Here is a 13,343-nt window from a genome sequence, read left to right as displayed (position 1 = left end):
ATGCATTGCAATTATGTAATACCAGGGCCTGATAAGTACCTACACTATCTAGAGAGATGAACATTAGCCATTTCAGAGCACGACACAAACCCCGCTTCTCTGACCTATGTTCCTGCAAGAAGTGGACAAATCCAGCTGACTTCTGGGAAGAGAGAGAGAATGTCTGTCTTCGTATTCACTTTTTAATCTTGGAAGATGTTCAGACACTATGAGGCTAGGCACCAAATAAGAATCTAGAGAGAGAGAGGTCAGCACAGGAGAAGGGCTAGGAATGAAAAATAAGGGCAGAAAAAATACGGACTATATGGACAATACTAAGTTAATTATCTCTAAATCAAGACTTTCATGAGACATCAGCAGCTGTTTAACAGCCCCATCAGATCCAGATGTTTAACGGAAGAACCCCTTGACAATTACAACTTGTGCTGGGAGCCCTTTCATTAAAGATAATTCAGATGACAGATATTTACTGTGGTTTCTGAACTGTGATCAATGCATATTTTTATTGAAACCAGATAGCTCAGATTAGTCCATAATAAATAAGAACACACTATTCCATGTAATTGGACTTCCTCGTCAGGAAAGCTGCAGGGTAGAAAACTAAAGATTCACCTGGGAAACTTAAAAACCTTAGTGATACAGTAGGAGGGCTGCTCCATATCCAGGCAATACTGAGAAGTCTGGGAACACTTAGTGGGCAAGGCAAGAAATACAAGGGTGCTAGATTAGGTCTGTCTGACCTGCAGCACTCTTTGCGGTGCTGGCGAGCCATGCAGAGGGTGCTGCTGTGCTTTCCGGAATCCCATCCCAGAGCTTCATCCTGAAGGTGATACTGCCTCTACATCTGAGGGGGGCTTAAGGGGCACAGTTTAGATCCGGATTTCTAACAGCCCCAAGTTTGGAGGAGTAAAAGGAAATACTTTTTCATGCAATAGGGAATTAGCCTGTGAGAATCACTGCCACAGGAAGTTCTTAGGCCAAGAATTTAGCAAAATGGATACCCAGAATATCCATCGTTATAATCATTATACATAAGAATTTTGGAAGAGATATTAAACCTCATGCTTCAGGGCTTAAACCAACTGTTAGAGACCAGAGTGACATCCATTTGGGGGGGCAGATTATCTCACAACTACTACTGCAGGGTTTCTGGCACCTTCCTCTGAAGCAGCTGGTGCTGGGCACTGCTGGAGACAGGCTACTGGACTAGAAGGGCCTCAGGTCTGATTGCCTCTGGCCATTCCTATGTTCCAGATCAGATCATAGGTGCCAACTTTCTCTGCCGCCGGTGGGTGCCCGCGCCCCCCGCCCCTGACCCCGCCCCAACTCCACCCCATCCCCGCCCCTGGCCCCACCCCCATTCCAACCCCATCCCCAAAGTCCCTGTCCTAACTCCGCCCCCTCCCTGCCCCATTGGATCCCTTCTCCAAATCCCCGCCCCGGCCCCGCCTCTTCCCCCAGTGCGCCACGTTCCCCCTTCTTCCCCCTTCCTCCCTGCCCTGCAAATCAGCTGTTTCGCGGTGCAAGCGCTGGGAGGGAGGGAGGGGGGAGAAGCAGGATGCGGCGGCGTGCTCGCGGAGGAGGCGGAGGCGAGCTGGAGCAGGGGGGCGGGGCAGGGCCACGGGGAGCTGCCGGTGGGTGCTGAGCACCCACCAATTTTTTTCCGTGGGTGCTCCGGCGCTGGAGCACACATGGAGTCGGCGCCTATGGATCAGATCCATTGTGCCCGTCTCCTCCACTGGCTCCCACCCCAGCATGCATCCTATTTACAACTGCAGCCCCCTCTGTGGATGTGCTTCCTCCTACCTCCCATTGCTGTGGCTTAGTTCCTTTCCTCTTGGCCTCATCTCTTTGTGTGTGTGTGTGTGTGGGGGGGGGGGTGTCTCTCCAGCTGGAACTCCAATCTGTCTGTCCCTCAGAGCCACTTCTTACTAGTCTCCCCTCCTGCCCCATGCGGGCAGCGACACTCTGCAATGATGCCCTGTTGTGCCAATTGCCTTGGGTCTGGTCAGAGGCCCGAAGAGCATTAGTTACTCAGCAGATCGCTGAGGGAGTGGAGCTAACATGGTGATCTGCTTTGTTAGTGAGGAATTGCCCAGAATTCCCTGGGAGCTCTGGATCCATGGTCACCACCCCACGAAGACCCATGCTAGTGCTCTTACTGTTGAGCCTTCACAGCACTAGGAGTAACCAGAAAGGGCTCAGAGAGAGGTCTCAAAATGGAAGACTGGTCACACCCGTAGCTCTGGGGCCAGGGCCGATGCACCGTATCACAGCGTGGCCTTACCTGCGGCTTGGTTTCCTCCTCATCCTTATAGTAGAAGAGCTGGTCTCCACGCAGCACAAACCACCGTTGCTGCCAGTTCTTCATGATGCTCCTCTGCTTCTTCAGCCAGCCAGACTTCAGCACTCGGTCTTGCGGGCTAGGGGACGACGGCCTGGAGGGCAGCCCGGTCTGCTCACCCATCACTAAGCTCTTTGACCGGGCTGAAACACAAGCACACATTGCGTGAAACCGAAGCGCCAAACACGGGAGGAGACGCCATTTTGAGTATGAAGAGAACATTTTAAATTCAGCCCATTTGTCCAACTGTTTGGGCCTGGCTTCCTGGGCAGGGATGCCCCCTTGATGCCCTGCCCCCACTACATTCCTCTCCATGCTCCATCCTCCTAGCAGGGTTGCTTCTCCTCCACAGCTCTCTTTGCCTTGAGAGAACCACCTGCTTTTCAGGAGGCTATCCCTGAGTTGATACTATTCAGACACATCCCTATTACCAGCTCTAATGGTATTGCACATGCTAGGGACCTTCCAGGCACTAGCTAACACCCCTACGTTGGCACCACTGCTCATTTTATTTCTTACAGAAGCAGGTCACATCCCTTCTCAGTGAAAGGGGAGTGATGGCCCTGGCTCCCCTCCTGTGGGGTTGGGAGGCTAAGTCACTAAAGGTGTATAAAGCGCTTTGAGGGGTTTGAAGCAGAGGGGTAACCGAAGTAGAACGAGGTGGAATTAAAAGAGAAATCTAGGCTGGATCTCAGAAAAAAACCTTCCTGACAGGGAGACCTATCAGAGTGGAACAGTCCCCCACAGGAACTGGTAGGAGTCTCGTAGCTCAGGCCATTTAAAACCAGACTGGACTACCAGATACCACTAATATACTGCACAGTGCAATCTGGTGCCCAGGGGTCTTCTCCATTTCTACTCCCTCTCTTTTTTACGAAGTGCAGAGCAATAGCAATTATTATTCACTACCCATCTCATTTTCCTGCCTTAGTACTAACCTGAGTCCATTCCTTCCCATTTCCACATGGTGCTCTTCCAGCTATAGAAGCCACTTGTGTTTCTCAGCAGCAGCCTTTTTCTGAATGGAGTATTGAGACTGCGTACAGTGTATATAACCTATTCTAGTCTGCCAGCAGCCAGGGGGGTGAGGTAATATCTTTTATCAGACCCACTTCTTCTGTTGGTGAGAGAGGCAAGCTTTTGAGCTTACATGAAGAACTCTGTGTGGCTTGCAGGGGTGGCAGGTATACCAAACAGGATGCAGCACACTTCCACAGGTTGTCCCGCCACCTTTGACGTGCCGCTGCCGAAAGAGTGCTGGAGCCATGGCCCCGACCATGCTCTGCCCTGTGGCCCTCTTCCTGTCCCCACTCCTCCCCTACCCCCAAGGCCTCCCCCACCTGCCGCTTGCATCTCTCCACCCCGGTGGGCAGGGTAAGGGCCTCTGGGGAAGGGGCGAAGAGTAGAGTCCTGTGCAGATACAAAATTTATATCCGCGGATGCAGATATCTGCAGCGCTGCCAGGCTCTACCAGGAACCGCAGCGGCAAAAGAAGCAGCATATTTGGCCGCTGCTCCCAGGAGCCAGCGCCCCATGCTGGCAGCTCCTCCAGTGTGGCTGTACCACCCCCTTCAGCGTGGCTGTACCACCCCCAGCCCTGCCCACTGAGGCGGGCACTAGGCTCACCAGCAACAGTCCTGGTCACGCTATTGTGTGCAAGTGGCTCGCACACTCCTGGATGGGAGACGCAGACCGCTGTGTGGAAGGGACTCCTATCTGGGAGCATGCGAGACGCTTGTGCACACTAGCGTGACCAGGGACAGTTTCCAGGGAAGCTGGTGCCTGTCCCAGTGGGCAGGGCTGGTGGCAGTACAGCCACGGCCAAGGAGCTGCTGGCACGAGGTGCTGGCTTCTGGGACTGTCGGCCCGACATGCTGCTGCTTTTGCTGCTGTGGTTCCCAGTAGAGCCCTGCAGCTCCGTGGATATAAATTTTGTATCTGCTCAGGACTCTAGCGAAGAGACACAAGTGGTGAGTGGGAGGCGCCTTGCAGGAGGGGGCGGAGCCTTAGAAGGGAGAAGGCCAAGTGGGGGCAGGTGTCGGGGGTGGCACCAAGGGGGGAGCATGGGTGGGGCCTCCAGGGAAAGAGGCCGAGCAAGGGCAGGCCTCAGGGCGGAGCAGGGGGTGTGGCCCCCCAATTCTAGGGAGCTTCTGGTGCTCACACACAGCCACCTCAAAGGCAGAAGTCACGCACCGTCCATGGTGGCTCGAAAGCTTGTCTCTCTCACCAACAGAAGCTGGTCCAATAAAAGATACTACCTCACCCACCTAGTCTCTCTGATATCCTGGGACCGACACAGCTACAAGACTGCAAATACCAGAGGCCATGCAGTTTTAGGTGCTTCCTGTACAGTTACCATATACCCAACCAGTCTTGTCCTCTAAAGGGTGAGCTGTGCTGTCACACAAATTTCCAGAGGTGGCCTGGGTGCACACAAGATGGTGGCCGGCCAGTCGGGAGAAGAAGCGTTCTGATAGACAGCTGTGCTTTTCTTCACGTTCCCAGATGCATAGGTGCTCTGACAGGAAACCACTAGAGGCTATTTCAGCAGAGAAATCTGTGTGTGATCTTACTGGCTACTGAACGTGGCAGTTAATCAGCCACAGACTGTGAGAACAGAGCAAAGATGCCATGAGGTGACTTCTGACATCCCCTCTGCCTTATTTGACTGATGTACCGCACTGGATCTCAGAAGATCACGGTCACTCTGGAGTGGGGAGGCACTTAGCATTGAGACTGTATCAATGCTTAAGTGATACAGTGATACAGAATCAATGCCGGCTACTCTTGCCATGTCTCAATTGTTCCAAGTAGAGCATCTGCCTCTGCTGTAATCACTTGTGGCTCTCTGGGCTGCTTGCTGCGCCTCTACCATGATGCCACATGGTGTGGGACTGCCTGGACGCCACCTCCAGAGAAAAGAGGAAGTGGAGGTGGCCAAAATTTTGTTGGCCACTTTGTACATGGCCCTGCAAGCTGCACAGCACCTTCTTCTGTGTGGCTAGCGGGCGATTGGGCAGGAAGGGCTCCGAACTTCACCCCAACGGGTCCTGGACATCTCTATTTTTTTCATGCAGTTCCTCAGTGTAATGCACTGTTAATGAACATGTTGTTCTCCATGGTAAAGCCGGTCACTGCCTCCACCCAGTAGCCAGCCCACTGCCTGTAGCTTATCATTGGAGGTATAGAACAACAGCACTTTTAGCAGGCTTTCATGGCAGAACTGCTGTTGGGTCTCTGCCCTACAGGGTCATTAGCTGAGGGGTTTCCTCATTATCCTTTACTAGAAAGCTCTGTGATTGACAGCATCCCCATCTCATGTAGCAATAGGGAGCTTTTCCACTAGCTCAGGAACCTGCTCATCTCATGTACATTGGCCCAGCAGGTGGCCATTTTGCATTCTGCTCAGTCCCCAGTTTTGCAAGGGGAAGACCCTGTGGTCTCATTATCCCTTGAAGTGTCTAGTACATAGCAAAAGCCTTCCAGGAAAACACCATGGGAGATTGTTTCCAGAGCGTTTTGCAAGGTGAGCTCCACTATCCTCGCTGATTTTTATTCTTTTCACATATCCAGAAAGGATAAAAGCTCCTTTCAGACAGAATCCACTTCAAATAGCCACAAAATCCCAGCCTCAGACGTAGCTGGAGGAGGATGGGCTGCCCATCTCACCAGATTTATATTAATTTCTGGGCTTCATAAAGGATGGGAGGTGAACGTGTAACCTTTCAAGGAATCCTTAACCACCACTAGTTCCCCTGTATACATTAACTACCCCATCCTCTTACCATGCCCTGCTGGCCATCATAGTGCCCTCTAGCTCCCTCTGGTGGATATTTACAAAAGATAAATTACAAAAGAAATACTAATTTTTTTCCCTTTTTTATTTTTTAATGTTTATGAAATGGATGAACCAGATCGCCCCGCACATGTGTACGATCGGCAAGAGTTAGTTCACACTGAATTATGTCAACTTTGCAAAATGTCTCTGAAGAATTCAGCTGGTTGAATTAAACCCTTTGGCTTTACTAGGGACACACATTTCGTCAAGGACAAAACTGACATTTGCAGTTTAAAACTCCAGGGGAACTGTTTGATCTTGGACCCCACTTCCACCCCAGAATTAAAAGCTGCTTTCCAAAACAGCAAGAGGCCAAGGTTTTGTACTTCCTGGGACAATTAGCCTAAACAATAAGCCTAGGACAATTAGCCTAAAAATCTCCTAAATCCATATTTAGGTACCCAAATAAATGACCTGGTTTTCAGAAGTGCTAAACACCCAGCAGCTTTTTCTGACAGCTGCTTTTCGTCCTCTTTGTGCCAGCTATGACAGCATGAAGGGGACTTTCACTGGACCATGAGTTGCCTCCATTGTGTTTCATAGATTCCAAGGCCAGAAGGAACCAGTGTGATCATCTAGTCTGATCTTCTGTTTAACACAGGCCAGAGAACTTCTCCCAAAATTCCTAGAGCAGAGCTTTTACAAAAACATATAATCTTGATTTTAAAATTGTCAGTGATGGAGAACCACAACATTTGGTAAGTTGTTCCAAGGGTTAGTTACTCACACTGTTATAAATGTACACCTTATTTTCAGCCTGAATTTGTCTAGCTCAAACTTCCAGCCATTGAGTCATATTACACCTTTCTCTGCTAGATTGAAGAGCCCATCATTAAATATTTGTTCCCCATGAAGATACATAAAGACTGGTATCAAGGCACCCCTTCGCCTTCTCTTTGTTGAGCTAAATAGATTGAGCTCCTTGAGTCTATCACTATTAGGCAAAGTTTTCTAGTCCTTTAATCATTCTCGTGGCTCTTCTTTGACCTCTCTCCAATTTATCGACACTAGAACTGCACACAGCATTCCCGCAGCAGTCACACAATTGCCAAATTCAGAGGTAAAATAACCGCTTTCCTCCTACTTGAGATTCCACTGTTTATGTCCCAGGAGTGCATTAGCTCTTTTGGCCACATCATCACACTGGGAGCTCATGTTCAGCTGATCATCCACCATGACTCATGCGTCTCTGTTTCCCAGGATAGAATCCCGCATTGTGTAAATATGGCTGACAGTCTTTGTGCCTAGATGTATACATTTAGCCATAATAAAATGCATATTGTTTGCTTGAGCCCAGCTTACCAAGCAATCCCAATCGCTCTGTATCAGTGACCCATCCTCTTTACCACTCCCCCAATTTTTGTGTCATCTGCAAACTTTATCAATGATGATTTTCTCTTTTCTTCCAATTCATAAATAAAAATGTTAAATAGTGTAATGTCAAGAACTGATCCCTGCGGGACCCCACTAGAAACACACTCATTCCATGAGGATTCCCCATTTACAATCACATGTTGAGACCTAAGTTAGTCAGCTTTTAACGTGTGCCATGTTACTTTTATATTGTTCTAGTTTTTTTAATCAAAATATCATGCTGTACCAAGCCAAATGCCTTATGCAAGTCTATTACATCAACACTAGTCTCTTTATCAACCAACCCTGTAATCTCATCCATAGACCCATGTTGATTGGTTGGCATTAATTATATTATCCTCCTTGAACTCTTTATTAATTGAGTCCCATATCAGCCACTCCATTATCTTGGCCAGGATTGATGTCAGACTAATAGAGCTTTAACCCTTTTTAAATATTAGAAAAAAGTTGGTATTGTGCCAGTCTTCTAGAACTTCCCCTTCGCCCACTTGATCCTTCCTAAATAGGTTTTTAACCGTTAACTTTAACATTCCAGCCATGGGAATCATCCTACCTGGTTTCAGTAATACCAACTGGATCAAATTTAAGCTCATAAATGAGCAATTCAAACTTTCCCATGTTTGTTATGCAGGCTCCTAGCATTGGTGTAGAGGCAATTCAAGAATTTCTTCTCCTCATGTCCTTTGGCTACTTGATTAATTTTGTTCTCAGCATCTCAATTTTGTGCTGAGTGCTCTGATCTTCCCTTTTTTACCCTCCCCTTTTGTTATTAGTTCAATAACTGACTTGCTGCAGGGCAGAGTTAAGGGTGTTTGGGCTCTTGGGAGGACTGTTCTGTTAACCATCATATGCATGTGACTTGGATGTAGGTGTCAACTGTTCATATTACCTTTGTTTTCAATTTCCTTAGACTTTATCTACACTGCAGGGACTCTACGGGCATAGCTATGTTGCTGTACCTATGCTGGCATAAACCCGTAATGTAGATGCACCTCCAGGGACGGAAGGGGGTTTAAGCACCACCAAGTGTAGAAGCACCACCTTCCTGAACAATAGTAGCTAGGTTGACAGAAGCATTCTTCCATCAACCTAGCGCTGTCTACACCAGGGGAATTTTAAATGAAGCCCTCGGTGTCTGATGTTTGAGGGGGTACTAGCAATGTGTGTAATGGTTCATGTGGTTAACAGCCTCATCTGTAAGTTAGCAAATCTGTTTAGGTGAGAATTTTAAAATGAGCTAACAACGTATTGGGGCTCCACACCTAAAGTAGTGGGAATAACATCTCATGCTTTAGAGAATAAAGTGATTGCCATATATGTTAGCAAGGAAAACTTTCCTGTGTGGACATCACTGCACAATTGATTAGGGGGAGTTGTCACCTTTCTTTGGAGCAGCAGTATGTAAAATCTCTGACTGGATGATCAATCCAATATGTCATCAATCAATCCAATAGTGTTCTTAATGGTGTTGTGTTTGCCTGTCTAGAGAAGTCACCACCAGAGCATGAGAGAGAAGGTAACTGAAGTAGTGAGACTGTGTCCTCAGGCTGACTCAGCAAATACTTTAACATGCTCTGAAGTACTAAATACAGTAAGTTCCTTAAGTAGCCCCAATTAATTAGGTTTTGCTCTTCACATTTTCATTAACGATGTAATTAAACTGGCCACATGCAAAAAAAAAAAAAATCTGAGCAGTAACTGAGAGAGAGGATTTAAGCTTCTCCAGGAAACAGATCAGAATCCAATTGCAAGATGCAGAGGCTGCTGAAATGCAAATCCAATGCTCTCTGCAGCAAGCTGCAGCCACAGCGACTGTGTGATCTGCAGAGCTTGCAATGGGCCATGGACCCAAGCAGATGTGCCCCATAGCCGTACCAGAGCTGACCCAGCTATCCAGCATGTTAGCTCAGTGACAGCACTGAAGGAGGGACCTTAAAGCTACAAAGCCTGACAAGGCTCCCCGGGGCTGGAGGTGGCACTGGCATATGGAGGCTTCTGCATCTAGGCCCTCAGAGAGGAGCCAGCGAGGCCGAGAGTGAGGTGTGACTGAAGGCTGCCACCCAGTCTGCTATGTGATGGCCTGTGGTACATGACGTGTGTTATTGGGCCAGGGAGATGGAAAGTCCCTAAAAGTGTGGGGGGGCACCCCTCCCCCCAAGACCTTGGCCCCTGCTCACTCCTCTCTTTCCCTCCCCCACATTGCTTGCCTTTACAGCCAGTAAAAAGTGATGGGGCCATAGTCCCTGGACCCCCGCCCCCTTTCCAGCACACCTGATTGGGCCTCACACCCATTGCTAGTGGCCAGGTGTGCATACCACACACACACCCTCCACAACTGGCATGATGCAGCCGCTTCGGTAGAAGGCCCCACTCCTCAGCTCCCTGGCTTTGTTCATCACAGTTAGAGCACTCACCTACTCCCATATAGGTTCTATGCAATCAATGGGAACCTATTTAAATTGGGGACATTGGAATCAATCAAATCAATGCTATGCGATATCAATTGAAAGTGTCATCTTCTGCAATTTCATAGGCAGTTAGTTTGAATCAATAAACTCATTACAATTGATTTTCATTAAGATCTCCTGGCCTTCAATACAGGCACTCTGGTCTAGTATTACTGGAGTATTTGGTTTAGTGCATTATTTGTAAGGTGGTCTTTGTTTAAGCTGAGAGCCATAAGGGGAGATGATTCAATGAACAAGCAATATTTTCAACTGTTTGGTTGTAGCCTACCTTTGAAAGACTTAAAGAAAAGATTTCACACAAAATATAAGCCAGGAACATTATAGAACATTCTTAAACCTTTATATAAGCTATTGCATTTCCTTCAGATTAGATTTCAGGGGGCTGGAAATTCCAACCTACACATCTGCATTTGTGTTAGGATTTGATCACTGAGATGTTGTGAACATCTGTTTTCATCTCCACTCAGTGTGGAAGCCCAGATACACTCCCCCAAATTTAAGAGAATTTATCATTTCGGAAGACCACAAACACATAAACACAAAGAAATTACTAAGAGGGGCCTGGATGCCTGAAGTGAATGGAAATGGGGTACATCAGGGTCACCTGTTTAAATATGGACCCAGTCTGCAGTGAGCAAAGATCATTGTGGTGTACAAAAGTTATTTAACTAGTCAGACTAGTGTACAGACTGAGTGTAGTTTGTAGAGATTGGTAGCAATTTTTCACTCGGCACAGATTGTTACAGATCCAGGAAGACACACACTGTGCTCTCTCCTAGAGATTTTACCCTTTCCACCTTGTTTTGTGTCTTCTTCACCAAAAACAAAAGGATCTAAAGGACCTGTTTGCTCTTTGCCCAGAAGAATGGAACACAAGAGGCAGCCTGTGAGAATGTGAAAAAAGCCACTTATGAAAACAGAGAATGCTTCCAGTTTAATGAAAGAGAGAAAGGATCTGAAATAGACACACAGATGCCTGGATAGTGATATTATACAAATGCTACTGAAGGCAGGGAAAGAGGGGGAAACAGATGTGCAAATGCTGGTTTGATAGTGTCACTTAGCACAGATATAAATGAGAGTGCACAAGGTACAAGCCAGTGGGGGAAATCAGGCACATTGGTTCCCAGGGAAGCAAAACTCCACCTTTAGCACCAGTCAGAATGCAGAGAGGGGCTTCCATCTTAGCTGCATATTAGGTACAAGCCTTCAAATGCATTACCCTAATTGCCGCTGAGAATCCAGACCCAACAAGAAGTAAAATCATCCAGCAGATACTCTTTCCTGGAGGACCTTCGCTCTACAGCCAATGTGATAGAGATGGAAACTAAAGCCCACCTGCTCAAATGATGTGCTCTACTCTCTCTAGCACCATGGAACAGTCAGGACAGAATGAATGTTTATCCGGAGGCTCCTTAAATCAAGTTCAGGAATTCACGGCACCTGGAATGCCAGAGCAAGGGAAGAATTTGCTGAGTCACTACTGAAGCAGCATGTTAGTTTCTCTGTTACCATCTCACATGTGCTCTGGGGGCCCCACTGCTGACTTCCCCAATAAATGAAAGAAATTTACAGAGCCTGATTCACCTCTCAGTTACAGGGGGATAAAGCTGCACTGGCTCCAGTCAAGTCTTATAAATAAGAGCTTGGGATGGGATTTTCAAAGGCACCTAAGCAAGTCATGTACCCAGTTTCCCTTGAATTTCAATGAGATTTTGGCACCTAACTCATTTAGGTTCCTTTGAAATCCCCCAGCTTTTTATTCTGCAGAGTTAACTTGGGGTGATCAGCACCCGGGGGCAAGCAGCCACTCTGCAAAGTCAGAGTGACTGCATCCTCACTGCCCTGTGTGTGGCGCTAGGACATCTGGGGACACATCCCAAGGATCTTAGCCCTGCTGCCGTGAGCTGAGCCACTCTGATTCTTTCCCAGTGATGTGTGGGAGAACTTGTCTGTCCCTGTGGGCACCGGGGAGAATTGTGGGAAAGCGCTGGAGGACTACCAGCACTGAATGATATAGCCTGCATCACCACTGCAAAGTTGGCGGGTTACCAGCCGGAGAAAAAGCAGCCCCTGAGCTTTAGCCAATAGCCCCATGAGGCCAAAAGCCCCCCCTCATACTCAGGTCAGAGGGTTTTGTGTGTGGACAGGAAGGAAAGTTAGGGGTTCACTCTGCTGCGAAGACAAACCCTTCAGTAGGGAGGGGCTATTACTATGTACAGATGGGGAGCTGAGGCACTGAGAGGCTAAGTGACTGTTCAAGATCACACAGAAAGTCTGGGACAGCGCAAGGAACTGAACCCAGGTTTCCCTGAGTCCCAGGCTAGTGCTCTAACCACTAGACCATCCTTCCTCAACTGATGCTGCCACTAGAAATGTACAGGTTGCATGTTTCAGCTCAGCCAGGCAATAGCTTGAAGAGGTGTGAACTGCCCCATTCATGGTAAGGGGTTTAACTCAAACCTAATTATGACAATTTAAGGCAATATTAGCCATTTTGACACTGATCATTTAGCAGAAACAGACAGCTTCTCTGGGTAAGGGCAGAATCGGAGTAGAGTTCCATCCCTTGTCCACTGTTCCCTTGCACTCCCCCCTCTGTATCTGTTCATCTGCTGGCATTTGTTCTAGATTACAAGCTCTTTGGGGCAGGGAGCATCTTTTTGGTTTGTGGTTGTACAGCACCTAACACCATGCGTGCTGCTCCACAACTGGGGCTCTCAGGAGCTACCACAGTACCCCATAATAATAATCCAGCCCTCGGGATCTGTCTGCCCTCCATTCTGACCCCCTCCTTTCACCAGGAACTGACTTCCTCTCCCTCCCGCAGGGAAACTGCTAATCGGGTTTTGCAAAAGCTGCTGCTGCTGGCCCTATTTTGAACAAACACCATTCAGTCTAGCCATCTTTAACCCATGCAGATACCATTGGCTGAGTGTGATGAAGTAATACCCTATTTCCTGCAGGGCAGGTGGCAGTGCTGAAAGCTCCTGCCAGGTATCAAACACTAGTCACTCAAATGATAAATAAAAGCAAGCAAATACTATTTGTTAAACAACTACAGGAAGGGGGACACTAGCTACTGGGTTATGTCACATAAGAACATAAGAACATAAGAAAGGCCGTACTGGGTCAGACCAAAGGTCCATCTAGCCCAGTATCTGTCTACCGACAGTGGCCAATGCCAGGTGCCCCAGAGGGAGTGAACCTAACAGGCAATGATCAAGTGATCTCTCTCCTGCCATCCATCTCCATCCTCTGACGAACAGAGGCTAGGGACACCATTCTTACCCATCCTGGCTAATAGCCATTTATGGAC

The 13,343-nt window shown here is 48.0% G+C and overlaps 1 protein-coding gene across 1 annotated transcript in view; it reads right to left on the bottom strand.

Annotated features, from left to right (window-relative positions):
• The window catches only part of ARHGAP22 (Rho GTPase activating protein 22), a 231,944-nt gene extending 229,465 nt beyond the window's left edge, over window positions 1-2,479 (bottom strand). Inside the window, exon 1 of the mRNA XM_065407857.1 lies at window positions 2,288-2,479. Coding sequence (XP_065263929.1) covers window positions 2,288-2,467 — 180 coding nt within the window. The 5' untranslated portion in view covers window positions 2,468-2,479. The remainder of the gene's footprint in view (window positions 1-2,287) is intronic.
• Window positions 2,480-13,343: the final 10,864 nt, after the last annotated feature.

This window comes from Emys orbicularis, chromosome 7 (assembly GCF_028017835.1).
Source record: "Emys orbicularis isolate rEmyOrb1 chromosome 7, rEmyOrb1.hap1, whole genome shotgun sequence".
Classification (NCBI taxonomy): Eukaryota; Metazoa; Chordata; order Testudines; family Emydidae; genus Emys; species Emys orbicularis.
This window is presented reverse-complemented; position numbering and strand designations above follow the sequence as displayed.